The following is a 27,897-nucleotide window of genomic DNA, read 5'->3' as shown; positions in this document are numbered from 1 at the left end:
TGACTTGGGTTATGTAGCAGAACAGTGATCCAAAACACACCACTGAGTCCACCTCTGAATGACTGAAAGAAAAAAAAACAACAACAACAAAATGATGGTTTTCAAGTGGAGTGGCCTGGTCAAAGTCTGGACTTAAATCAGATTGTAATGCTTGGGTATGACCTTAATCAGGCTCGAAAACCCTCCAGTGTTGCTGAATTAAAATAATTCTGCAAAAAAAGAGTGGGCCATCTATTATTAAAGTTTGGTTGAGGATCTGAAACATATAACAAATATGCAAAAATAATAATATGTTGTCTTATAATAATAAGAGGAAGGGACTAAATGCTTCTGCACCACATTGTATGTATTTAGTAATTTCATCCCAGACTTTGATACTGAAGTATGTATTAAAAAAAACTGATTTTCAATCTTCCCAGAGGCCCAGCATTGGCAGAGGACAGCCTCCCTTTGCAGCCCACCCCGTCAGCTGTCAGAGTATGCAGGCAGTAATGTCAGCAAAAAAAAGGAGGGAGGAAGAGGGGGAAATACAGAGATCCCTCCCTCTACTGTACAGGAAGAACAAAGTCCTGTGCTCAGCCCTGCAGGAAAAAAAGGAAAGGAAGGGCATTTGTTTTATTGTAAACACACAATTTCTCAACAATTACTTCATGAGCCTCATATCCCGAAACTTCGATTGCAGATCCCAGTTGAGAGCAGAAAAAAATCCACCAAACAGAATGAAGAGAGTGGAGATAGGCAGACAAAATGCTCCTGATACAGACATCTAACAAAAGTTAGATGTACGACTGCCAGCGAGGTGAAAAGCAAGCCTGGCAAAGTTTAATCGGCCAATACTGGCACAAGTACAAAAGTATCGAAACAAAAAGTAAAGGAGTCAGGTTGGGGTTTCAGATGCTGTCAGCGTGGACAAGAATATCTGTTATTTTATACGTTAAATAAAAGAAAGAAAAGGTCAATTATGAGCATCACTCCCCATACAAATCTATCCAGCTTGTATACCGGTTCAAGTTCTGTTCCTTGAGCTTCAGATTTCAAGGCCAATACTGAAAGAAGTTAAAAGCAGGTGAAACCCATTAAACCTAAAGAAGCTCATTCGGTTCAGCTGACGTGTTTGGAAAAAACTGCGATGACTGTGTGAACTCTTTTATTAGCAGAACAGAAACCACAGAGTCTTTCAGCTGAGTCATGTGAAGGCAGGGAAAATAAATATCTGTAACACACTAAATTACTCATCACTATTAATCTGCATGTATAGTGAAACTCGAAAACCTCGTGGTGCTCTGCAGGAGAAGCACCCACTCTGGTTGATGCATGATGAACTGCAAATCCTTTATATAAGAGATGATACGTTTAATAGGGGGAAAACAGTGAAGGGAAAGTCTAACAGTCAATCAAATGAAAAAAACAAGAAGAGAAGTTCAAAGGGAAACCATATCATGGCACAGATAAGAACTCATAGGGTTGAAAAATGTGCAGAACCATCGGTTTGATTCTTAACAGTGTATCTTAATTACGTGTATACCGTATTTATAGTTCCAGCTCATTGCACTCATATCTAGCACTAGTTTTTGTGGTTTGTTTTCAGAGAAATAACTACTAAAGCTGTACTTTTGATAACTCACCAAGCACCAACCAGCAGACACACAAAGTCTGAAACTAGCATTTAGTTTTTATTAAGAAGGTGGTGGAGACCAGTAAATATTGGACTTATTCTCACTGACTACTATATTAGACACACGTTGCTAGTATGCCATAAGACCTTCTTTTCCCTTCAGAGTTGTCCTAATTTCTAATGGCATAGATTCAACAAGTTTTAATATTCATAAGAGATTTTGGTCCAGCATCACACAGTTGCTGCAGATTTGTTGGCTGCACATCCATAACTTGGAACTCCTGCTCCACCACATCTGAAAGGTGCTCTAGTAGGTTGTAGGTTGTGGTGTTTAAATGATGCTCAGCTGGTACTAAAAAACATAAAACGACCCAAGAAAATGTTTGCACCATCATTGATGAGTCTGTTTCAATTGTAGCCTCGGTTTCCTGTTTTTAGCTGACAGCAGAGGCATCCAGTGTGGTCTTTTGCAGCTGCACCCTGTCTGCTTCAAGGTTCCATTGTGTTGTGTGTTCAGAGATGCTCTTCTGCAAACCCGTGTTTGTAACAAGTGTTTATTTGCGTTACTGTTGTCTTCTTTGCCTTCAGCTTAAGGGAGTCTGACCATTCTCATCTGAACTCTGGCATCAAGAAAGCATTTTTATCCAGACAACTGCTGATCCATTCTCTGTAAGCACTACAGATGATTGTGTGGGAAAATCCCAGTAGACCATTCCATTTAGCACCAACAACCATGTGACATTCAAAATCAGTCAAATCACCTTTCTTCTTTATTTATTTATTTTTTTTAGCTCTATTTGAATGTCAGGAGGTCATCCTGACCATGTCTACATTTCTAAATGTTCTGACCTTCTGCCATATTAATGGCTGATTAGATATTCACATTCAAACTGGTGTACCAAAGGAAGTTGCCAGAGAGTTTACATCAATTGACTTTAAATGATTGTATATTTTTTTCTGTGTACATCCTGCTCCATGAGCTGGAGAGAACACGGCTGGAAGAATATTATTAGATACTTCAAGACACCATATCAAGAGAGATATAAAGTTGCTCATATGCCATGCTGGAGACAATGTGGCTCGACTGTTGCTAATCATTTCCATGTCTTTTGGGACTGTCCCAGGTTAAAAGATTTCTGGATGGGTGTCCAGGCCTCCTTAAGCGCAGTCTTTAACACTCAAATACCTCTAGATTTTAAGGTTCTATACATGGGTCTGGTCCCTTTTCTGGAACGTAGGAGTGAGATTAAGCTGGCGCAATTACTCTTGGTGGCAAGTAAGAAAACAATTACAAGAAGATGGTTAAGCCCAGTTCAGCCTACCCTGGATGATTGGTTTGGGATCACTTTAGAGATATTTAGGATGGAAAAACTCACATATCAGTTAAGAAATCAAATTGTTCCAAATTTGGAACAAATGGATCCTATTCATTACCCCCACAAGAGCTGACTTTACTTGATCTCACTGGTACTTGTACCTTTGTAACCTACTTATCTAATTGTTGACCATTGTTAATTCATTTATTTTATTTTATTATTTTTCTACTTTTTTTTCTCCATGACAGCAGTACGGGCAATCCCCCAGTTAATGATTATAGTTCCATATAATTTGTTCTACCTTTATGTAATATGAATCCCCTCCTAGAGAACATGTGAACCTTGTAGAGCTTTATTTATCAGGCTATTCTCCTAGTAATATCCATTAGAGGATAATATGCACCTGTTGATCACTGTGTTTGTCATTTGCTTCTCCAAGATTAACTCCAAAAACCTGGAAGGACTCCAGGTCATTCATATATTGCTATGTTGATAGATTTTTCTATCAACATAGCACAGAGCACACAGAAAATATTTCTGTGTAACTGTGTCATCTAGTAACTGTTTGTTAACAGGATTTTGTATTAAATTGGTTCTCATCTTATAGGTAACTCTCTGAAATACGCTCAAGGAAGGTAGTGTGAGGATATGATGACAGAGGCGTGTAAAATCAGCCAAACAAACAAATATTTTACTCCCTCTACATATAAGCAAATCAAAATAATGATTAAATGACAGCTACAGACACCACAGTGGTGTCATAGCTGCCATAGGAATTCCCCTTTGGGATAAAAACAAGAAATATATCTTACTAGTAAGTTACTGTTTAAAATTTGTCTAATTTGTAGTTTAGTTTGTTTTGTTTGATAATCTCACTATCATATATAATACATGACATCTCTGTCTGCTAATAGTGTTCAACTCCTGCTACATGATCATGAGTTAAGCAAACAAACTTGGCACACAGATACATCTAAGTACATCTACTAAAGGTTCTCATCTACCATATCACATATTGTAGCGTTATTGCATTGCCTAGCAACCAACTACCAATCGTGTATGAGTTTATGCACCCACAATATCTTATAAAAGCACAGTAGCATTTTAATTTCACGAGAGTAGCATTTAATCTATATCCACAAAAGCTGACGTACGCATTGTTACTTCGTAATGCCATCGAGTTGCCCAGCAACCACTTAACAACAGACTAAAACGACAGTGGAGGAGGATCTCAGCAGTGCGTGGAATCCACAAAAATGTGCTAATTCCTCTTATTCATCATTGTATATACAGCACAAACAGACCAAACCATACTGCAGTGTGACATCGTAATAGTAAAATATTATGTAGTGCTTCACAGTTGTGAAATTGGCTACAGGTTAGCAACATTTAGCACTAATATAACTTGTCAAAAATAATCACAGAACATTTTAAATGCAGGGCTGAGACTAATGAAATAGTTTTTCTCATTTAAGATGGACAAAATAACAGAAGCACAAAATCCTTCTGATGATTCAATTTCAATAAACTGTAACTGTGTGTATATTAATTCCAGCCTTTTTGAATCACTGAATCATTTTTCCATGTCTTGCATCTACTGAGTTCATGGGTGTATTAAATGAGTATTGACAACTTTTTCACACTTTAAATAATTTGCAAACGGAAGCTCTGACTCATAAAGCACCTGAACCTGCTGTGATGCAGCGGTGGAAAGTCCGGGAAGCGGAGACTGACCGTGAAACCGAGTTGAGTGACGCCAACAGCGGCTCGCCGGGAGTTGCGCGACCGTGCCGATCCGCGGCGCTATTCTGCGCTGCGCAAACCCCTTAGCAGGCCCTGTCCTGTCTGCCCGTCTCTCCCCTCGCCTTTCTCCTGTCTGTCTCTACAAGTCTGTTTTTCTTTCTCAGCAGACCACTCCTGCCAAGATCGAGGCTGAAAAGCAAAACGCATCCTAAATCGTCCGGGTTTCCCCCTCCCTCTCAAACGGAAAGTGAGGAGCTCACACCAAGTGTGTGTGCGTGTGTGTGTGACGGCAGAAAGCGTACATTATTCTGACTCTTCTTTGTTCTGCTGCCTCAAAAATGATCTTATCGGACTAAAGGCTGTATTTATTTAACATCAATAGTTGACCCACCCACTGTTTTTTTTGACAGAGGAGGGGTTGCGAGTGCTTTTTTGCGGCATGTCGGTTTTAAATGCCGTTTCTCACATCGCCACCCGGTGACTGTGGAGAGGTGTGTGTATGTGTGTGTGTGTCTTTGTGGTGGGGGGGTATTTTTTCTTGTACACCTGAAACAATCCCCCGACCATCCTCCGTGTCCCCAGTCACACATCCTCCCCACAAATTCTTCAAATCTGGAGATTTCCTCAGCCATAAAAAACCAAACACACCACGGCAGAAATCTCGTATGTCTCCCCGGCCGAGAGAGCTGCAGTTGTTTTCAGCTCTCAACCCCTCCGTGTGACAGAGAAGAAAAGCCTTCCCTTCAAACGTGCACACAAAAAGAAAAACTGGAAGCAAAGCAGCACGGTCGACGGTTAAAGTGCCATTAAATGTTGTGGTTTTTGCTGTCAAGACGTACGTTTGGCACACACACACGCACACACCAGAGGATAAGAGAGCCTCAGTCCCCCTCCTGTCGTGGCAGAAACGCTCATAAGACAGTGACTTTGGGAGGCACAACATGTTAAAGAAAATGTTACTGGCGTGACAAGACCCAAAGCAGCCTGCAGAAACCCCATCAGAGCACGGCAGAGGTGCGCTTTGTGGTTCAGTTTCTCCGTGACTGGGTGAACTTTATATCGAACATATATTAACACTTTGTGGCCTGTTTTTTTTCCCTCCTCTCAGGCTGGAGGACTCCATTTTGAAGGGACCGGGTGTGCAGCCAGAGACTACACAGCAACTCGTCTCAGGAAAGGAAACCCTTCTGTTTTTCCGGGTAGACTGCTGCACCATTTCACAGCCTCTCAGACGTGGTGGTGGACATTTTTGTTGATTTCTTTTTTTTTATTACTACTCGTCTTATCTCCAGGCGCATGTGAGCTTGCCCTCACATGCGGGGGTTGTGGTGGTGGTGGTGATGAAGAAGATGTCAGTTGTTGGCACAAGTTTGGCATATGGCATGTCATTGATGAAGGCAGCCCGCTTTGGGTTAATAATTGATGCTTGTAATTAAGAAGAGGGGCGGGGCGATTTTTTCTGAAGGTGTCGCGTGGTCCTCCGGTGCGTTTTTTTTGTTTTGTTTTGTTATGGGTCTTTTGGTGGCTGACAGCTCAGATTTTCCTCCTCTTTTTGTGTTTTTTTTTATATATCTTTTTTTTTCTTAAGGAGAAATTTACGGCCCCCTTCTGTGCTCCATGCTTTGGACCGGCTGGGGAGGGAGGCAGTGGTGACGACTGGCAGTGCGCACAGTAGAGATACTGACTTTCAAGGGGCAAGGCAGAGTCTGCGGGCAGGAAATAACCATGCAACAGAGCAAACATCCATAGACTGAGGAGGTGAGGGGGGGATTATAAAGTTGTAGTTATCACAAAGCAAAGGGGGAGTGTCGCTGGAGGAGCACAACACGCCTGAATTTCTATTCCGGGGGCCGCTGGACCAGGCTTTTTAGCGCATGTTGAGAGGAGGAGGAGGGAGGAGGAGGTGGAGGGAGGCTGTGGCGGGGGGGTAGAGAGTGAGTACGTTTCACAGGATCCAGGCCTAGTAGTATTGCCGCTGGGACTCTCCTCATCCGCTTTCAAAAAATTGGAAATTGACACATTTAAACGCCAAAATGAGCGGGGCGGGGGTCATTTTTGCGCTGGCCGACAGTGGAATGGTAAGATTCTCGCGACACATCCCGTGTCATGTGGCGTTTTCTGCGTGATTTTGCTGTTTGATGCACATAGCCTGCATCTGTCGGAGGGAAGCCCGTGGAAGTGTGTGTGAGTGTGTGTTCGTGAACTTGTTGTGTGTGTCGTGGTCTTTGCATGTTATGTATGTATGTGTCTTGACTCTCGTGCATTCACTGAGCCACTGGAGAGCAGCGAACGACACGAGACACACACACACTCATGCAGCTGCACACAGACATACAAAAACACACAGATATATGTAGATGCAAACGCGCACACGCATTTTGGGCACGCTCACGCGCACGAACGGGTCCATTTTAATTCGCGTTTTCAGCGCCGGCGCGTGAACGCGGGCTTGATTTTCTTTTTATTAATTATTTTCCCCCCAACACGACGGGATGTGATAATGTCACAGGGTTTATTGATACTGTAGCCATGCGTGCGAGTTTACAGGCTGACCTTATCGCGCTTGATGTCATTTTCATCATATCGCGATAACATTCCTAAAAGGATTTTGCAGCTCGACGGCGGTGTTTGCGCAGAATCCCCTCTTACAATGACACGTTATTATTTCGACCTTCCCGTCGTCAGCGAGTCTGTTTACGTTTATTTTTGTTTTGTTTTGTTTTTTTAAATTTTGACACCACGGGAAGGCAGGCTGTGTTGTCTTTTGCGGATCTCCCCTCTGTGAGCTGTGCCCTTCCTCTGCCACTTCTTTTTTTTTTTCCAAATATCTCATTACCAGCTGCTTGGGATAACTTCAGATAAGCTCTTATGACGTTTAAGTGACTGAAAGATGTGCAGAAACAAAATTTTAAAAAATGGCACAAATAAATCAAAGAAAATGACAGCCTTGAAGAATCAGAATGGATTTTAATGTACAAGGCATCTTCCAAAGTCTTTATGTTTTGGTTTTCCATTTAATGAAAGAAGGCCCTGCATTGATTATTTTGTCTTCATGTTTCAGGGAGGAGTCATGCCAGCATGAGTGGGCCTTACACAGGCCCAGGAAGGGAGAGTCCTCAGACCAGCTGCCCTTTGACCCCTGGGTGTGACCTCACCGCCCTCTCCTGCCCCTCCAGACGCCAGGATCACAGGCTTGGGCTAACCATGTCAGCAGGCACCTCCTCACTCAAACATGCTTCCTCTATCTATGGGTTCACGACGCAAAGGGACCACTCCTCCTCATCCTCCTCTTCGTCTTCGTACAGTCCTCTCAGGAGGCTCCAGCATCTCACCACCATGGTGAGCCAGCCTGACCTGGTCTTGCCGCTGCGGGAGCCAGAGAGGGGCTGGGAGTGGGGGACACATAAGAAGAATAGGGAGAATATGGAGAGGGACTCCTGGGCTGATTGTACTAGCAGGGATCACTCTGGAACCCAGGTTACAAGCCGAGAGGAAACCGTTGTTAACATTGCTTCCAAAAAGAAACAACCTGAGGTCCAGACGGGAAGTAGAGGCACACCGGCGCCTAATTATACTGATTCTGTCACTTCGGAGAAAAAGACAGAAAACTGTTTCTCAGGCCCGCCCAGTCCGGCCTTCTCCCTCGACAGTAACAGTCCTTTTGCGAACAACTTACTCCACTTTGAATCCTCTTTGTTTGAGGATGACGACAATGACATGGAGCGGAGGACCGTGCCACCTCTCAGTGGCATTCAGGAGAAACGGGAGAAGGTGGGGAATGTACTTCAGTCCGCCTCCGGAGACGTAAACTTGCACTCCAAAGATTCTTCTCTGACGACAGCCAAAGTCGTCACCCGCTCCCAGTCCTCCGGTCAGCGCAGGAGATACTGGGATGGCTCAGAGGATGAGTGGGACAGCGACACCGAGTTACTGCTATTTGAGGATAGCCCCTCAAGGCATTCAATGGCAAGTTTTTCCCCTTCTAAGTTAGCTCGTCATGAAACAGCAGCAGTTCAGAGGTTTTTAGACGTAGCAACGGCTTTTGGGTCTAGCCAAAGGATTGCTGGCATTCACCTGGCTGGGAAATACTTTCTCCGGAGCTGGATTACAAAACTTTTTCCACACACAAACCTTGACCGTGACATGCAATGGCTCACTGCTCGTAACCTGTCATAACAAATCGCTGGTTATTTTAAATGCTGGCCTGATGCAGACAAACGCACAGCTCCACAGCTGTTGCCCTGCCTTTAACAAACCGCAGCTGTCTGTTTTTAAAAAGCACCAAAGGATAATTTTCACCTCCGCCATAGGTGTTCAAGCTGAGGGCAGAACTTAAGGGGAGGGCGTGGAGGGTGAAATATGACGCCAGCGGTGCTGATGGCTTACTGACGGCATGCTTAGCTACAGGGCCTGCAGTTTGAGCTGTAGCAGAGGACACACAACAAAGGCTATGGAGGCAAATTACTCAAAAGCTCTTACTTTGTTTTTGTTGCGATTTATAGTAAAAAGTGACAGTTCTTTTAACACTCAGGAATTCTGGGAAAATGCTTACAAATCTGATTTTAAAATACTCCTTAAGACGGCAGAACTTTTTTAAGAAGTTGCCTTTACCATCACAGTAGTCAGTGGGTACAATTCTAAAAGTAAGTGCGAATTTTGCATACTTCTTCGATGCCTATTTCCAAAGTGCTAAACAAATACTGAATAAATAGTCCACAGTTAACCCACTAAACCCACGGTACCATTATAACCATCCTATAAAGCGCGCGATTAACTGTAGGTACCAGTTATCCCAAAATCTATGACAAAATGATATAAGCGTTAAATTTCATTAATATTAACTTTACTGTTTGCACTGTTTTACATGTTTGTATGACTGAAAGCCTCTGTGAGCTGCCTTCTCTAGGACACCGATAGGCTCACATAACAATCGATATAAATACAACACAGCGGACGTTTTCACTCAGTACGGTATATTTAAAGCAGGATACAAACAAAGTCCATACCATCCTCTCACATGCACAACTTCAAAATCATGACCACAAGATCCATTTGAAGGCACCGTTTGACCATCAACCAGCATCTGGACCCTGAAACTGAAGCATCTAAATGAAATGCAGGTGTCATTTAAGAAGGAGGTTCCTTCCTGCTAAAAGGGAGTTTTTTCTTCCCACTGTCGCCAAGTGCCTGCTGATAGGGGGTTGTCTGATTTTTGGTGTTTTCGCTCTGTTATTCTAGAATCTTTAACTTAGAGTATAAAGCACCACGAAAACAGCTGTTGTTGTCATTTGGTGCTTTATAAATAAAATGTTATTTAATAACTACAGTGACCTATCAGAATGTCTTAAAAACCCGTAAAAGCCCCACACACATTTGCAGACATGATGGGACATTGATGGCAGCCTCACAGGAACGCCGTGTTCGTGAAAAATTCAGTTTAGTTTCCTGTAGTTTTAAAGATTTTTCCTCAACTCAAAGGAGGTATTTGAATTAAATAATTATATAATACATAATGTGTTCTTACCTTTAGAAGTGCTGGTAAAAGGATTAAAAGGCTACTTTGGACAGAGCTGGGCTAGCTGTTATCAGTAGGCTTAGCTCTCATGTCCTGGCTTTACCCCTGTGAAACTGTGTCACACATGTTGGATGGTTATTTAACCAATAAATTATTTGGCTAGTTGTAGTTATGGCATCTTAACCTTTTAGTAAAGTGACAATCTAAAAGGTTTTCATTTAAGTAGCAGTGGTCATTGAGCCTCTGAAGCTATTCCCATATTTTATATATTTGCAGCGATGTGAACCTCGTGTCAACAAAAACAAATAAACAAAAAATGCCATATTGAGTTCATGCTAATTTAAGCCAAGCCAAATCCTTCAGCTTCAAATTAAAAGCATTTAACGGTTAAAAAACACATGATGTCAAAGAGTTGAGCTTTTACAGTGGTCACTTTCTGCATTTCAGAAGAAACATTGGAGTATTTTGAAATTGAGATGCTATACCTATCTGCGGTGGTGAAGAGAGAGCTGAGTGTGAAAGCAGTGCTGTTCATTTGCTGGTCAGTTTTCGTTCCTACCCTCATTTACGCCCGTCAGGTCTGGGTAATGACCGGAAGACTGAGATCCCGGATTCAAATGGGAATGAGTTTCCTCCAAACAATGTCTGGGCTTAACCTTAAAGATAGGGTAGGGAGTTCAGTCATTTAGGAGTAGAGCCAACAATCTGTAGCAGTGGTTTGGGCAGCTGACGAGGATCCCTTCTGGACACCTTCTAGGTGAGGCGTTCCAGTCATGTCCTACTGGGAGGAAGCCTCAAGGCAGGCCCAGGACACAGAGATTACATCTCTTGGCTGGCCTGGGAACACCTCTGTGTCACCCTGGTTGGAGACGGTGGCTGGGCACAGAGAGGGCTGAGCATCTCAGCTCATACTCATCTCAGATAACTGGCAGAAAATGGATGGATGTGTTTTGAAATATTGCAGGGAGTAATAAAACAAGAACAGCCACAGTGACCACAGTGTGGTTGGTTATCTCCACCAGGTAACCAAGTATTACTTTCACTATTCCCTGTTGTTCAAACTCATGTTGCGTGCAGCTTAAAATCAGGTCACAGTTGGCATGCAGAATGATGTAAAAAGACAGGCTGCCTGTCAGCTTTATTCAAATGCCAGTAGTTTGTTTTTGCTGGCCAAGAAATCTGTGACCTATAGCGTAAAATCTGCATTTGCTGTTCCCACTATCACCCGCTGCAGTGATTCTCACACTGTGAGGTGTAGCGCCACGGCCGGATGGATGGGGATGACCAGGGGAGGGAAATATGACAAGAAATTAGATTCTTTTTCATTTTCAGTGATTTTTTTGATTTTTTGTTTTTCTCTCTTAGTCTAAAGTATGTCATGCCAGAAAAAGGTTGAGAACTAGCACCCAGGCTTTTAGATTGACACCTTAGGTGAGCTTGTCTCGAGTGCTAACAGTTTTTCTGGTCACACAGCTCTCTGGAGCCCATAAAGCTTTATGAGACTTTATAGCCATACATCCTATAAAGTCTCATATATGAGCACAGACTAATAAAAAAAAACTTTGCGAACATTGCAAAATACAACTAGTTACAATTTCTGAATGCTGTATCATTTTATTTCACAATAATCTAAAATAAAATGCGTAGAATACTTTTTAAAGTGAAATTCTTGGTCACAGAAATGAAGAAAATAACTTTTTCATTCAACACTCATTTTGAATTGAGTAAGATATGGAAAGTTGTATCAGAAAAACAAAAATCTGTAGATGGTAGCAGAAATTTTATAATATATAATGGATCATTTAATATAGTTATATTACAGGTCTTGCAGCCTCCCGTAGCAGTCGTGGCATTAAAGTGTTAGGGTCTTGTATCGGACTACTGATCATGCAATGTGGACACGGCGTCTTGGCCTTACAAGATACTCACGTGAAATGAGGCACTAATCCCATTTTTATTTACCCGAATTGCTTTGTTGTGTTTATTTTTATTTATAAAAATAAACACAACAGCTTACATTGGTGCTTGTTGCATTTTGAATGCCTCTCGGTATATTTTAGGCTTAACCTGAATCATCAGACTCGTCCGGGGCAGTAGGTCTGAAAAATGAAAAATATGCGCATATTTTTAATTTTGTGGTGCAACTTGTGATATTGGTCAATCCAGCATAAAAAGTTGAATGATAATAGCATTTTGTTTAATTTTTGTGATAAAGAAAATCATGTTAAATAGTATTCTACATTATGTTTTTGCATTATTGTGAAATGTAACTATATACAATGCAGAAATTGTCTTTTGCAAAGTGAAGTTAGTGTGTTTTCAAATATGGGACTTTGCAGGAGTCCTTCATTTTTTATTTTATTTTATTTTACTTTCTTTTTATTTCAACTAGCTTATACTGAGAGCTTTTTTAATGCACCTGTCCCAAACTGTAGATACTGATTTAATTTTGTGATAAGAGAAGAAGAGTGAACATTTCAGACTTTAATCTTTAATAATTTTTTATATATTCATGTTCAAACATGGCCTCAGATTGTAAAAAATTAAATCTATTTCTAAAAAATACATGTTTTATATAAGCTAAATTATGTCTAAATTTCAAACCATGACATTTTCAAGAAAAATCAGAGCTGATTAAGCAGGAAAAATTCAAAAAAATTGATGACTTGAGATGGAATGACCCTTTATTTTTACACAGGGTTAAATCATAGCAGCTCCCAGTGTCAGCCCTCTGGTCAGTCCTGCTACATGCCAGTCATAATTCAGGCCTGCTCATGTATCTCCAAGTTCAGCCTGGTTACATTTACACAAACAATCCAGCAGCTACAATTGGTACTGGGTTTTGGTGTTTCCATGCTGAGGTTTGTGTCACGGTTTGAACTGGACATGATGACAAGTTAAAGTTAGACCACAGAAAAGGTTTTTGGAGGCCGTTGTTGGTCAGAAACTGAAACTTTTGGTTAAAATATAAAATGATAGTAAATCCTTTTCATATCTGTTTGTGTGAAATATTTGTATTTTGCTCTTGTCTGTTATATCTTCTGTACTGTTCTGTTAAGTGAAAATGATTCTTTTACTTATATTTCCCTCTACATTTTTCTCTTGTCAGCCTCAGAGCAGCCTCAAGAAAAAGTCTTTGCCACCTGTGAAGTTTGTTGAGGGTGAAGTCGTTTGGGCAAAGTTCAGCCGGAGACCATGGTGGCCCTGCGAGGTGATTGTTGACCCCGTACAAGGAGTCTATCACAGAGCGAAAGGTGGGCCTGGAACATTGTTGACTTACTGTGATAACCCAAGCCGGTGCTTGGTAAATGAGTAGCTTTTAATTGTTCTGTGCATTGGTTTGGTCTCTTAACTTCAGCTGGTGGTTACAGAATGAAACAGTGAATCAATTAATGGTGCTTAACAGCACATACACAGCCTGACGTTGAGGCTGTTTGAGATATATTTGATCATTTTAACTTCTTATACTGGGGTTGCCAACTTAAACTACAGGTTGCAGTGAGTCTGTGGGGATTTTGGGAGAAAATTATGAGGTGTGGTAATTTGGCTACATTGCAACTGTGTGCTTCAGGAGAAAACTTTGCCACTTCTGTAAAGCCTGAACAATAATACCCTTAATAAATAGTGAAAGCCCAAATCTGCAGGTGGTGTTCTTTCCAGAACAATTATACTGGTTTATGATTTAATGGTTTCTAAACACAGTTTAGCTAAGTTCCCCAGTCATACATGTTAGGTCAACTGGTGAATGTGACCGTGAATGATTGTCTCTCTGTTATATGGCCTGTTTATGCCCGCCGTTCTCACAATGACGACAAAAGTGATGTCACATCAACTGGTGCCGCTGCTGTCATGTCTGTTATTACTGCCATTTGAATCATATATCAGTGCAGGAGCTCAGATGTTCCCAGATTAAATAGAGATGAAAAGGGGGGAAAAAGTGGTGACTTCTCCTCATAAACCAGCACTGATGTGGGGATTTTGGCTGAATGGCGACACTTATCGTTCGGGAGTAAACTGTAACAAGTGGTGGTGTAAATGGGTTGGAGGTATGGCGACGTTACTGTTCAAAGTGACCAATGTGGCGAGCATAAATTGGGTTAGGGTTATCTCCTTATGTGATGCCAGGATGACGCCTTCCTGCTTTCTTTGGACAAAATATGTGTTTTTCACATGAAGTACACTGAAAAGATTACTCACAAATTCATGCTCTCTGACATGAAAAGACAATTCATGTACGTGTGTAGTTCTGTACAGTTCCATAAAATGTGTTTTCAGTGTTACTAGGCTACCCGTTTCCATATCAGAGGCATTCAAGTGGCAATAATAATTGGTGAATAAAAGCAACTGCTGTGTTTACTTACAGTAAAATAAAGATATCCGACATGATAAAGTTCAGGAATCAATTCGAGGGCTATGCGACTATGTATCGAGTAATGACTGCCTGAGGGTTTAGGGATATTGTCTTATTCTGTTATGTCCTTACTGTCCCTTACTGTAATTGTGTGTCTGGAATAATTGGTTTACAAATAATTAAAGAAGCTATCATTGTGCAAAGTGCATGCTCTCACTTTTGGGATGCTCATATGGATCCTGCTGCCAAATGTTATCTTAAGTGACGGATGACAGTCCTTTTCTAACTATGTTATCATTGGCTAGTTTTTCTTCACCTTTCACCATTTTATCAATGGTGAACTATGATTGTATGCAGCTTTCTTAAAAGCTGTCATATATTGAGAACCTAAATGATTATGTTGGTTATGTGTTAGCCGCACATTAGTCTTTGTATACAAAGAATTGTTATCCACAAACAGAAACAATAACATTTCAAATTGCTCATTTATAGCAAATTACAATGAAAATTTTTATTTATATGGCGCATTTCATTTCACGTAAACATAATGTGCCTAACATTAAAGATATAAATTAAAAACCTATGTAGGTGTCCTATGTCTTAAGGGAATAAAAACAAAAAAAAAAAACAAAGAAAAAAAAGCATGATTATTGAATTTTTAATGATTCTTGGAGTGTTTTTATGATTCTAAAGTCACAGCAGGCCTCCTGCTGTGCCTGTTGCACATTTTCTTTTAATTTTACAGTACCTCCATAATCTGCAGCATATATGGTACTTTCCTTATCCATGTTACTAGAAAAACAGGTACCGTTAGAATGTGTTTAGAATTTTGGCATTGATTTGGTACCAAAGTATTAGTTTTGTTTTCATTCCCACAAAGAAGAAGTTCCATGTGGAGCCATTTTTTTTTTCAGTTAATAGCATTGTGGTCATTTAGCAATATGTCATGCTCATAGTTCTGACATAAAGACATCAAGTATTTCCATCAGTTATGGGTTGTTAAGACTGCTGTCTTCTTATATTTTCAAGTTCCCTTTTCTTCAGGTGATGCACTGATCTGACTGGACTGAGAGTAATTTTTGTTGTTGTCTCAGAGCCTAGCGACCGGCCCTGTCGGCTCTACCATGTCAGGACGTTTGGGGAGCCCCGGGAGCTGGTTTGGGTGGAGGACAAATCAACTCATACTTTCCATGGAGGCTTTGAATTTGAACAGCTCCTCCTACTACGGCGGAGGGGGAAACAAAGGGAGCAGAACAGCAAATACACCGTAAATACCATTTTATTAATAGCAGGACAACACTTGCATGCCTTGAGTTAAAAAAAGAACCTTCCTGGTAGATAACAAAGGAAAGCTTGCACATCCAGAAATAAAAGACTTGCTAAGGCCAAACAGGTTATTTCTGTAAGCTGAAATATGCGCAAAGATTGAGGAGTGTTTGCTTATCTTTCTCTAGATTGCTAAGCGGTTTAAAGAATCCTGGAAGTCCAGTGTGGCAGAAGCTGAATCCATTCTTCCTGAGAGACCCAAAATGGCGTCTTCCGTGTCTTTGTCCATAGCTGATGCCTTCCATGATGCTTCCCCACTAGAAAGAGAGAATAAGACCCATCAAAACTTTCTTCCTGTCACTTCATCTGTCTCCACCCATACTGAGACATCACACATGACCAATGGATCCATTCCATCCCCAGTAATTACACCCCCTGTTACAACTCCAACAAAGCCAAGCACTTTAAAGAAATCTTCTGGAAAGAAGAAACAGAATGAAGCATCAAAGGATACAAAAAGTAAACACTCTAAAAAGACATTGAATAATAGTCCTGACAAATCGGATAGAGACAGTGAGGAGTGCCCGTACTCTGACCTTGAGTCAGTCCCTAAAATTTTGTGTCCTAAAGCACTTGAACGTCAGCCTAAGCTAGTTCTGACTCAGCCGTGTGTTGTGGCTGTCAAAGAGGTAAAGAAGCAGCCTGAGATTCAAAGTGGTCTTTGGTTTAGCAAATCGAGCAAAGACAGGCGACCTAAAACAACCAGTCCAATGCCAGACCGCAGTCTCTTCAGTAAGGTCCCCTGTAAGAAAAAGAGCTCATCTGTTATTAGTAAAAAGACACCAGCTTCTTGTGCCTCCTCCTCTGTCAGTGCTGCTGCCAACGAGCAGTCAGGATTGTCGGACAAGCAGAAGACCACTGAAACGAATCTGCCTCCTGAACAGTCAGGAAATCTAAAGTGTAAAAACGCTGCTGCTGCTAATGGGGACTTTGGTACAGCTGGTGGTGTGGGTGAGCAGAAGTCTCTAGACTCTGAGGATAGTGGTTGTTCAAAGGGTAGAAAGTCAGTTGCCAGTTCAGTGGATACCATCAGTGGCACATGTGGCCAGTTAAGTCTTTCAGACATTAAGAAGTCCTTAGAGGCCACCGTGAAAGATAATTTGAGTGATCTATCCAGGTTTTCAGAGAGTGCAAAGATTGTCAGTCAAACTGAACATTCTGATGCGACATCTACTAAAAAACATTATACAACTGAAAACATTGCTGAGGAGGAAAAAGAGAGCAAAAGCGCTTCAGCATCCTGTTTACAAGATAAAAGTACGGACCCATTAGGGTGGCTAGAAACTCAAACGAGTCTGGTCTCTAAATGTAGACTACCCTTTGTCAAATTAATACGCAAGGACATAAAAGATAAGAAGATCTCAAACTCCAATGCAACTATTCATTCCAAAGACCAACCTGGAAGCACAAAGAAAGAGAGAAGATCTGATACTAACATGACTACATTGTCATCCAAACAATCAAACTGGATGGATGGTCAGGGAAGAGCCTCAAAAGACGAGGTAGTCACCTCCAAAATAAAAGTCTCAGTTAAGAAATTAAAAGCACGCGGCAAGTCAAGTATGGTTAATTTCTCATCAGAATCATCACATGAGAATATCATGACCTCAAATGTTTCCACTGAGAAGTTGGGTAGCCCAGAAAGAGAGAGGATACCAGTTTCAAATGGAAGTCTGAGTACTGTGAGTTACTCATCCTCGAACCAGTCAGATCAGTGTGACGGTAAAAAGACACCTGACTCTAATGTAACAAGCAAGTCCTCTGAACAACTGGCCAGTTCAGACCAAGCAACCACATCTGTCACATCACATAGAACAACCGTTCCACCTTCTCACCAGCGTGCAAGGTTAGCATGTAGAAGAGCTTATTTTCCAGGCCGTCCTTCCTCTGAGAAAACCAAGAAAATGGCCTATAAATCAAAGCGTGTCCCAGATGAAGTGAATAAAGTCATGCACGAGCAGCCTGCCCACCTCCCGGCCAGCAGTCGGCTGATGACTAGAGCGCTGAAGGCCATGCAGGAGGCTGAGGAAAAAAAGCATGAAAAAGTCAAAAAGGAGGCTGAACAGAAACAACCCTTGAATAATTTTAGAAAATCTGAGGACCTGAGCTGCAGTCCCAAGGCCAAATCGGACTTTTGCACTAGTAAAAAATCTCCAAAATCACATTCTAATGACAGTGGTGAGTATGCGCCTGACAGTTTTTCCAGTTGTAGCAGCCCCCATTTGATTTTTTCTGATTCCAATGACTATGACACAGACGTTAAGAGTGAAGATGAAGACCTCTCAATTTCCTCAACTCCACCGATGGACTTTATACCTCTTACTTCTAAAGCAAAGGCAAAGAAGGAGGATCGCTCCTCAGACGCATGGTTATCGCATTCACCGTCTTCGCCATTTTCTTTTATAAATGCCTTTAAAAATGTTGAAGAGGTCTCTTTTCAGTCCCTGACAAATGAAAGCAATGGTAAACCCGTTTCTTTCAAGCCAGACACCAACTACAAGTTTAGCACCTTCCTTATGATGCTGAAGGACTTGCATGACACTAGAGAGCGAGACGGTGCACCCTTAGAACTGGAGATTGGGCCACCAAGTGCACATGTTAAGGAAGAGCCTTTAGTGATGCCAGGGGAGGCTACACCTGCAGGACAAGATCAACAATTAGATTTTGTTCATAGCATCTCAAACTCAAGTCCAGATAAAACCATAGTCGCACATAATGAGGAACGTCCGTATCAGATGTCCAAGAGGCCCTATAACAGACGGGGTAGCTCATCCAGGTGGAAAAAGAAAGCCAATCGCAAAGTGCCTTGTCGTCGTGCCAGGTCTGGGCCTGGTTTCCCAGGACTTGAGTCAGGAATGTCGTCCATGCCAGCAAAGGACTCTTCATCAACAGAGGATTGCTCATCAAAAATGCCGGGCATATGGGAGCAGCCTGGAGGTGGTGAAGGAGCAGTCGTGGGGACGGAGGAGGAGAGTTGGAGCAGAGTAAAGGAGAATCTACAGATCATGGTGCCTTTGGAGCAGAAGGGGCGTGACACTGCACTGTCTTTGGAAAAGCCTAATGGGCTTGTGGACTGCACTAAGAAGAAGGCGAGCTTGACGCACAACACTGGAGAAGGTGACAAGGATCCGACAGGTAAGGAGAATTTAGTGTAGAGACCCCCACAGAGAGACTAAGCTGATGGGTGTAATGTAGAAGAAAGATAATGAGAAAAACTGAATAGAAGCCAGGGAGGCAAGGGAGAGCTAAAAGCAACTGTTTTTAAAGAGGTTTTTGTGTGTTTCAAGTGCTCCCACACTAGCACCTGCTTTTTCAAGTGTGTAAATGCATTCATATTAGTGTGTTTACATAAAGTGCTCTGCTAGAACAAGCATAATGGTCAAAGGGTTAAGAGTAAAACCCTGAACTCCTCTCTCCCTCAGTGGTTGCCATCTTGGATTAGTAGCAGAAACATAAGGATAATTTCAGCCAGTTGATCACACACTACATCATCAGCGTTAATTTTGATTAATGACAATTAATGACAGTCACACCGTGTTTAAAGGCCATTTCTCCGTCTCTTGTTTTCTTTTTAGAATTTTGTTTTATTCGTTGTTATTAATGTCAGTACAGATAAACCGGCTAATAGCTAAAATCCTCAATACCAAAATATAGAGGATGTTTGTCATGTCTTTGCTGTGCTTTTTTTTTTTTTTTGGTTGGTTGTTTGTTTGGGGGGGGTTGTTGTTGTAAAGGTTGTGTCGATCAGATTAGCTTCGTAACCGTGTGTACTCGTTACCCTTTGATTACTCAATTACAGAAGTACCTCATTGTGTTTAGATTAAATATTAAGCACACTGGCAAATACCTCCTTAAAAAAATAAATACTTCAGGTTAAAGTTTAAAGTTTTACTTAAGGGATCTCAAGACCAAGTGAATCTGCTGCAATAACAGGAAACAACCCCAGATCTGAAAAAGCTGAGTGAAGGCTCATAAATCCACTGTATAGCCATCTGAAACTGGTCGGAATCATTAGGCGCCCAACAATACAACGTTATTGTGAAAACATATTGTGATTCATCACCGCTTTCAACTGCAAATTGCTAAACGTGGCCAATATCAGTTTTATACAATAAGATTACGTCAAGTAAAACAACACTGTAACTAAAACCTGCCATAAATGTTGCCATGAGACAGAGTCAGACTGATATCAGTGTGTGAGGCAATTACATGCAGACGGTTTCTGATAATACAACAACTGTGATAAATCACACATCTGTCACTGACTACATAGGTAGGAATTTCTGTTTATTACATTTTTGCTCATCAATAATCAGAATACATCCAGTTCATTTGAGTCCCCTCAAGTTGTGCTGATTGGGAAAGACTCCTTCAGACTGATGGCAACATGTTGGCAATGTGTCTGCTTTTATAAAGTAGATGGTGAGTCAGTCCAAATTGGATTGTGACTGTTTGCAGAAAAGTTGCCTCCCATCGGGCAACCTGTGCAATCGCCTTGTGATTAGAAGTGGCCATTGGTGTGCAACAGCCTTAAGGCTGGGACAACCATTTAGTCACCACTAGTTGCAATTAGTCACAGAATATGAAAAAATTTTCAATTAAAAAAAAATCAGTACAATTATCAGGCAGCTGCAGATGATAATCTTATTTATTTGGTTATTTGTTATGATACATGGATACATGCTGTCCTATTTTTACTTGCACGACTGAGCCATTAGCTTTCACTGAATTAGGAGGTTGTTTTGTCAAGCTGAGTCTTGGTTGATTTTTTTTAGGTTGAGCCAATTCACAAGTTTGGTCGGCTAACATTGTCTGCATGTGATGAGCCCTCTTGTTCGTAGTATTCCCAGCGGTGCCGAGTCTACAGAGGGGGAGACAAGGGAGGGCAACTCCCCTCCCTGCTGTAGTGCCTTGCCCCCCTAGCTTTTGTTAACTCCATTTACACATAGGGGATTTTCAAATACTTAACTCTACAGTGAAGTATTTGAAAATACTTACGCCTCTTTCGTGTCCCTGTAATGGTACAGTATCATCACGCAAAATATCGTGATGCTATTCTGCATCTGTTATTTTATTTTTCCCCAACCCTAGTTTATACAATAATGTGTATGAAATGAAAAATCTGTGTTTCTGAATAGTAAATCCTTTAACCACAGGTGTAAATCTGTGTGCACATTAAACTGCAGGTATAAAAGTAACAGTACTTTAAACTGTTAGGTTCAGTTCTGAATTCTGACTCGCCATTGAGGAATTTTAAAAAAAAATATAGCAGTTCATAAAATTCTGTTTCTGCTCATGTAATGGGTAGACTAGTAACATAGTTAGTCTACCAGTTGTACAAATACTAGTGCTGTCAGCGTTAATGTCGTTAAAATGACGTTGACGCCATAACCGCATTAACGCGGCAAATCTCCGTTAGCGAGTTAGCGCGAATCGCCCCGTGCGTGGGGCTGCACGGCGTCAATGCATTAGCGCGGTTAGCTCGTTAACGTGTTAGCGCAGTCCAGCCACACACACGAGGCGATCCGTTAACGACATTAACGCTGACAGCACTAACAAATACTGATGCTATCAAAGGGCTAAATAGGTCAAAAATAAATGTATATCTATAATCTTTTTTTTTTAAAATTTGTCTCCTTAGCACATAAACGAATAAGAAAACCAAGCAAGAGGATGATTGAATGGACTGAAGAGTACGACCAGATTTTCTCCGTGAGGAAGAAAATGAGAAAGCCTCTCCAGTTGATTGGAAAGGTAAAAATCACACAAAGTAAGCTCTTTTGTAAGTACACATTATTATATGAGCATAACAGTTTGGTATTAACCAGCCAGTGTAACTTTATACTGCTTCACACAACTCATGCAATCTGCTCTCTCAGGCCTCTCAACCCATTACCTCCATATCTGAACCCTCGGAGTGTGACAAGAGCATGCAAGTCCAGCCATCCTTGAACTTACTTCCCGAAATACAGACGCCACCCCCTGAGGAAATCTGTGCAACGACACCCTCTGACCTACAAATTCCCTGCACTGAAAACACATCTTCACAAGATGCACCTGTTCTTTCCATCGACACGTTAACCCCTCCTCCTGAAGCAGAACCTTCGCTACCAGAAAGCATCGTCAAAGACAATGGTAGGACTGTGTTTGTGTGCTTTTCTTTCTGAGGACACAAGTTCAGGTCAAGTCTCTGTGTAGACTGTGGTTGAAATATTATACGGTTAACTTTAAGATTTTCCTGCATTGGCACTAAGAAGCCTGAACCATGACCAGAAATGTGCAGATGTGTTGTAGACAGCATTGTGGCCATAGGCACGGGTATCGACGTGCTCCTCTGCCATTTCAGTACTCATACCTTTCACACAGGGTCAACTTATACGTGAACTCTTTTAATAAGTGGTGCGGAAGGTTCTACACGTTAAAAGGTCCTTTAACTTGATAAGGGCAAGGCTTTTAAACTTCTCATTAGTGGTCATGATTGGCTTCAACTGGTAGTTTCTCTTTGCCAGTATAAAAAGAATTGTTTGACATCACTCATTGGATCAACAGAAAAGTCCTAGGAACTCAGTGAAGCTGTAAGAAAAGTATAATTGTAGATTTATAGAAGCTGTGGAGATCTCTTGGAGTCCTTTCAAAACAACTGCAGATTCCATCATCAGTTGAAACAATTGTACATAAGTACACCTTATTTGGTTAAGTCACCACTTTGGGTCTTCTGCTAGACCTTGTCAAACTGTCAGCCTCAGATGAGAGGAAATTGGTTAGGACGTTCAGGAACAACCTAGGAACCATCAAAGGCTCAAGCCTGCTGTGAACTGGCAATTGGTGGAACACCAGTGTCGCTGTTCACAGTGAAGCCAGTTTTACATCGACACGGAGTGAGAGGGTGCCGATCAAGAAAGAAGACCGTGCTCCAAAATCAACGCCTTCAAGCTCAACTGAAATTTGCAGCTGCCCAGGTGAACAAGCCAAATGCTTTTTGGAGAAAAGTTTAAAGGTCAAAGACAAAGATTGAGCTGTTTGGCCACTAGACAAGATGCATGTATGGAGGATTAAATGTGGAGCTGTCAAACACATAAGAACACAGTACCAACTGGTGCATGCATGGTGGTGGTATCATTGTGCTCTGGGGCGATTTTGCTGCCTGTAGTACATTGCACAAAGTGGATGGAATAATGAAGGAGGAGGACTTTGTCTTCACCATCAACAGCTAGACACTTGAAACTTGGACACAGTTGGGTGTTCCAACAGGACAATAATCCCAAACACACATAAAAACTGGTTTTAGAATGGATAAAGAAGGCTAACATTAGGCTTCTGGAATGGCCTTCTGAAAGCCCCGCCCTCAACCATGTTGAAAATTTGTGGACTTAAACAAATATTAGTGGAGACGTATTTATATATTTGACCCTGTGTGGATTAAAGAAAATTAAAAATAAATTCAAAGCCCAAAATTACCGCGACATTCATGCCGCTGATAAGCAGTAATAAACCTGTAAGCACAACTGTACGTAAAGAAAGGCAAACAGAAATGATACAAGAACTGGAACATGACAGGAATTCCCAAGAATTTGTAAGAATGAAGTTTGTGTTTTGTTTTAACAGGTTACAGTTCAGTGTGCAGTAAGTTAAGTGCTTAAAGTAAATACTGTCAGTAACACTGTAAAATGAAACCAGCTTAAGATGACTGGTTAAACAGGAGCTTTAACCAAATGAAGAGTAAATATTGTATTAAGCTTTATTCTTGTGCCAGTGATCTCATTACTGTAAACTATCAATTATTATTAATAAAGCACTAGTTATTCACATATTTACACATTTAAGTATTTTAAGCACTTCCTGTCGAGCACACATAGATACAGTCAGAAGAAATGTGGGTTCATGCAGACCAGGGGAATAAACCACTGATGACCTAACCTACCTCCTGAGCCACACACAGCTGCTGCAAATGGCTTTTTAATGTAGGAAAAACCTTGAGAGTATTCCACAGAGAACCAGTCACTTTCTGTTCTGTAGCAGGCTGATAATAATCTAATATGGACTGAATTTACACTTTACAGTCAGTTTTTATCATCACTTATGTTATTTGGTTGGTATCCACTGCTCCTACAAATGTGTGACGGAGCTAACAAAGTCTAATGGAGGCTGTCAGTGTTTCCACACATGGACATAAAAATTTTCTAAAGCCACGTAAAACTTTGATTTACGAGTGTGTTGAAGACTTTTGCTGGTTAATGCTAATCTGGCTGTGACACTTGTTTTTCCAGGAAGCGCTCCTGTGCTGGAGAAGAAGCGCAAAAGAAAACCCACTCAGAAGATCCTGGAATACTGCCTGGAGGCCGAGGCATCAACAGGCCTCAAGAAGAAGGTACAGCATGGATGTTTATTGAGTGTACATTTATTCGTTTAGTGTAATGTATTTGTACTGTGAGGTGCCAGCTTATAAGATAGAGCTGTACATTTTATTTAGCACAAAAACATCCATTTGCCTTCATAAAAGCATTACATCAGATTAGATTTTACTGAGTTAGTAATTATAATTAAAAAGAAAATCTTAGTTTCCTCCTATAGTATCAGTAGTACAGTGCCATGAAAAAGTATTTATTCCCTCCCCGATTTTGTAGTTTATTGCACATTTGTCATACTTAAATGTTTCAGATCATCAAACAGATTTTAATATTAGACAAAGATTGACATCTGTCAGTCTGGAAAGGGTTACAGAGATATTTCCAAGGCTTTGGGACTCTGGCAAACCACAGTGAGAGCCACAGATGAAGGAAACTTGGAACAGTGATGAACCTTCCCGGAGGTGGTCTACCAAGACACTAATGACTCCCCAAGGATGTCACAAAAGAACCTGGAACATCATCTAAGGAACTGCGGGCCTAACTTGGCTCAATTAAGGTCAAAGTTCTTATCAAATATAAGAAAGAGACTGGGTAAAAATGGCATCAATGGGAGAGTTCAAGAGAAACAGAAAACCACTGCTGACCAAACAGAACATAAAAGCTTATGACTCATTAAAAGTACTCTTATTATACAGGAGGATGATCCAAAACATGGCAGCAAGAAGTCCTCTGAATGGCCAAAAAAGAAATAAAATGAAGGTTTTGGAGTACCTGAGTAAGTTCAGACTTTAATCCGATTGAGATGCTTTGGCATGAAACTTAAACAGGCCGTTCATGGAATTGGAATTAAAATTCTGCAAAGAAGAGTGGACCAAAACTCCTCCACAGTGATCTGAAAGACTGATTGATAGTTATCACAAAGTACTTTACAAAGCAGTTCTTGCTGCCAAGAGTGGCACAACCACTTGTTACGGGTTATTACTTTTTCACACAGGGCTTAGCAGGTTTGGATAACTTTTTCTCCTTAATAAAAGAAATAATCATTTAAAAACTGTAACTCCATGACTCCAAGACAAAATTAGTGGTCAGAGCTCTCATTATGTTTTCCAGGGTCAGATTTAGTCACTCCTGCACCAGCAAGACATTCTTTTTATTGCAAGCTGTAATGCAAATAAGTATAAGGAAAATTTTCAAAAATGCACCAGTGGGAGTGGAAAGTTCCTTGGGTGATCTACTAACACTAACACTTTGTGTATGAACACTAATTCATACACAAAGATGCAGTAAGTTTATTGCGATAATTGTGAGCAGCATGGATTATTGACTTAGAAACAAGCGCACCCGATGAGGGAGTGCAAGGGAGCGTTTAAAGCCCTAAGGCAAGGCAAGGCAAGGCAAGTTTATTTATATAGCACAATTCAACAACAAGGTGATTCAAAGTGCTTTACAGAGACATTAAAAACAAAAACAAATAAAAAGCACGATTTAAAATTGATTAAGACAAGCAAACAAACAAACAAACAAACAAACAAACAAAACAGTATTTAAAATCAAAAATCAAAACAGTAGATAAAATCAGAACAGTAGATAAAATCAGAACAGTAGATAAAGTCAGTAGTTAAAATGTAAGTTTTGAAATTTAAGCTTAAAAGTGTGGATTTGGTGCTTTATTCAAAAGCAGCTGAGAACAGGTGAGTCTTCAACCTGGATTTAAATAAACTGAGTGTTTCAGCTGATCTGAGGCTTTCTGGGAGTTTGTTCCAGATATATGGAGCATAAAAGCTGAATGCAGCTTCTCCGTGTTTGGTTCTGACTCTGGGAACTGATAAAAAACCGGATCCAGATGACCTGAGGGATCTGGAAGGTTCATACTGGGTCAGGAGGTCACTGATGTATTTTGGTCCTAAACCATTCAGAGCTTTATAAACCAGCATCAGAACTTTAAAGTCTATCCTCTGACGGACAGGCAGCCAGTGTAAAGACCTAAGAGCTGGACTGATGTGGTCCACTTTTTTGGTCTTAGTGAGGACTCTAGCAGCAGAGTTCTGAATGAGCTGTAGTTGTCTGACTGATTTTTTAGGTAGACCTGTAAAGATGCTGTTACAGTAATCAAGCCTGCTAAAGATGAATGCATGGACTAGTTTTTCCAGGTCCTGTTGAGACATCAGATCTTTTATCCTTGAAATATTCTTGAGGTGATAGTAAGCCGATTTTGTTATTGTCTTAATGTGTTTTTCTAAGTTTAGGTCTGCATCCATCACTACACCCAAATTTCTCGCCTGGTTGGTGGTTTTTAGGTGTATAGATTGAAGTTCTCTGGTGACCTGTAATCGTTTTTCTTTGGCACCAAAGACTATTACTTCAGTTTTGTTTTTGTTTAGCTGCAGAAAATTGTGGCACAACCAGTCATTAATTTCCTCAATGCATTTACCAAGAGCCTGTACAGGGCCTCGGTCTCCTGGTGACATTGTGATATATATTTGTGTGTCATCTGCGTAGCTATGATAGTTTATTTTGTTGTTCTTTATAATCTGTGCCAGTGGGAGCATGTAGATGTTAAACAGAAGGGGTCCCAAGATGGAACCTTGGGGAACTCCACATGTGATACTTGTCTGCTCAGATGTGAAGTTACCTATTGATACAAAGTATTTCCTGTTTTCTAAGTATGTTTTGAACCAGTTTAGTACAGTTCCTGAAAGACCTGCCCAGTTCTCCAGTCGTTTGAGTAATATGTTGTGGTCAACTGTATCAAATGCTGCACTGAGATCCAGTAAAACTAAGACTGACATTTTTCCACTGTCTGTATTCAAACATATGTCATTAAACACTTTGGTCAGAGCGGTTTCAGTGCTGTGGTTCTGTCTAAAACCTGACTGGAAGGCATCATAGCAGTTATTCTGTGTTAAGAAGTAATTGAGCTGTTGAGAAACTGCTTTTTCAATGATCTTACTTAAAAATGGGAGGTTTGAGATCGGCCTGTAGTTATTCATTTGTGTCTTGTCAAGATTGTCCTTTTTCAGTATAGGTTTAATTACAGCAGTTTTTAGTGATTCTGGAAACACACCTGACATTAAAGAAAGGTTGATGATCTGTAACAGGTCTGACTCCAAAGTCTTTGAGACCTTTTTGAAAAAACTTGTTGGCAGGACATCTAAACAGCAGGAGGAGGAGTTCAGTTGACCTAAGATGTCCTCCAGGTCTTTGCTGTTAATAGGGTGAAACTGTTTGATGGTGTTTAAACAGTTTTTTGGTGGACACAGTACATGTCCTGGATCTGCTGTTGATGTACCAATTGCTTGTCTAATCTTTTGGATCTTTTCTGTGAAGAATTTGGCAAAGTCATTGCAGGCCATGGTCGAATGAAGTTCAGCTGCCACTGACACAGGAGGGTTTGTTAGCCTGTCAACTGTAGAAAATAGGACCCGAGCGTTATGACTGTTTTTGATGATGATGTCAGAGAAGTAGGACCTCCTTGCACTCCTCAGTTGTAAATTATAATTGTGAAGTTTCTCTTTATAGATGTCATAATGAACCTGGAGGTTTGTTTTTCTCCATCTGCGCTCAGCTTTCCTACACTCTCTTTTTTCATTTTTCACCAGTGTGGAGTTTCTCCATGGAGACTTCTTCCTTCCAGAGATAACCTTCACCTTAATGGGAGCAATAGTGTCCATTACATTTAACAT

The 27,897-nt window shown here is 41.0% G+C and overlaps 1 protein-coding gene across 5 annotated transcripts in view; it reads left to right on the top strand.

Moving 5' to 3' along the window:
- Window positions 1-5,594: 5,594 nt before the first annotated feature.
- The window catches only part of nsd1b (nuclear receptor binding SET domain protein 1b), a 40,057-nt gene continuing 17,754 nt past the window's right edge, over window positions 5,595-27,897 (top strand). For 2 of the 5 annotated variants that reach the window (XM_063485064.1, XM_063485060.1), the window contains exons 1-8: window positions 6,629-6,752; window positions 7,736-8,640; window positions 13,299-13,443; window positions 15,635-15,807; window positions 15,995-19,001; window positions 21,508-21,620; window positions 21,746-22,001; window positions 24,134-24,234. In XM_063485064.1, the coding sequence (XP_063341134.1) occupies window positions 7,753-8,640; window positions 13,299-13,443; window positions 15,635-15,807; window positions 15,995-19,001; window positions 21,508-21,620; window positions 21,746-22,001; window positions 24,134-24,234 (4,683 nt within the window). In that variant the 5' untranslated portion in view covers window positions 6,629-6,752; window positions 7,736-7,752. Of the gene's footprint in view, window positions 5,689-5,782; window positions 5,874-6,262; window positions 6,433-6,628; window positions 6,753-7,373; window positions 7,647-7,735; window positions 8,641-13,298; window positions 13,444-15,634; window positions 15,808-15,994; window positions 19,002-21,507; window positions 21,621-21,745; window positions 22,002-24,133; window positions 24,235-27,897 lie in introns of those variants that run through there. The other 3 variants (XM_063485062.1, XM_063485061.1, XM_063485063.1) reach the window with 3 other exon arrangements.

Source organism: Pelmatolapia mariae, linkage group LG10_11 (assembly GCF_036321145.2).
Source record: "Pelmatolapia mariae isolate MD_Pm_ZW linkage group LG10_11, Pm_UMD_F_2, whole genome shotgun sequence".
Lineage (NCBI taxonomy): Eukaryota > Metazoa > Chordata > Actinopteri > Cichliformes > Cichlidae > Pelmatolapia > Pelmatolapia mariae.
The sequence above is the reverse complement of the archived record's forward strand: the minus strand, read 5'-3'. Positions and strand labels throughout refer to the sequence as shown.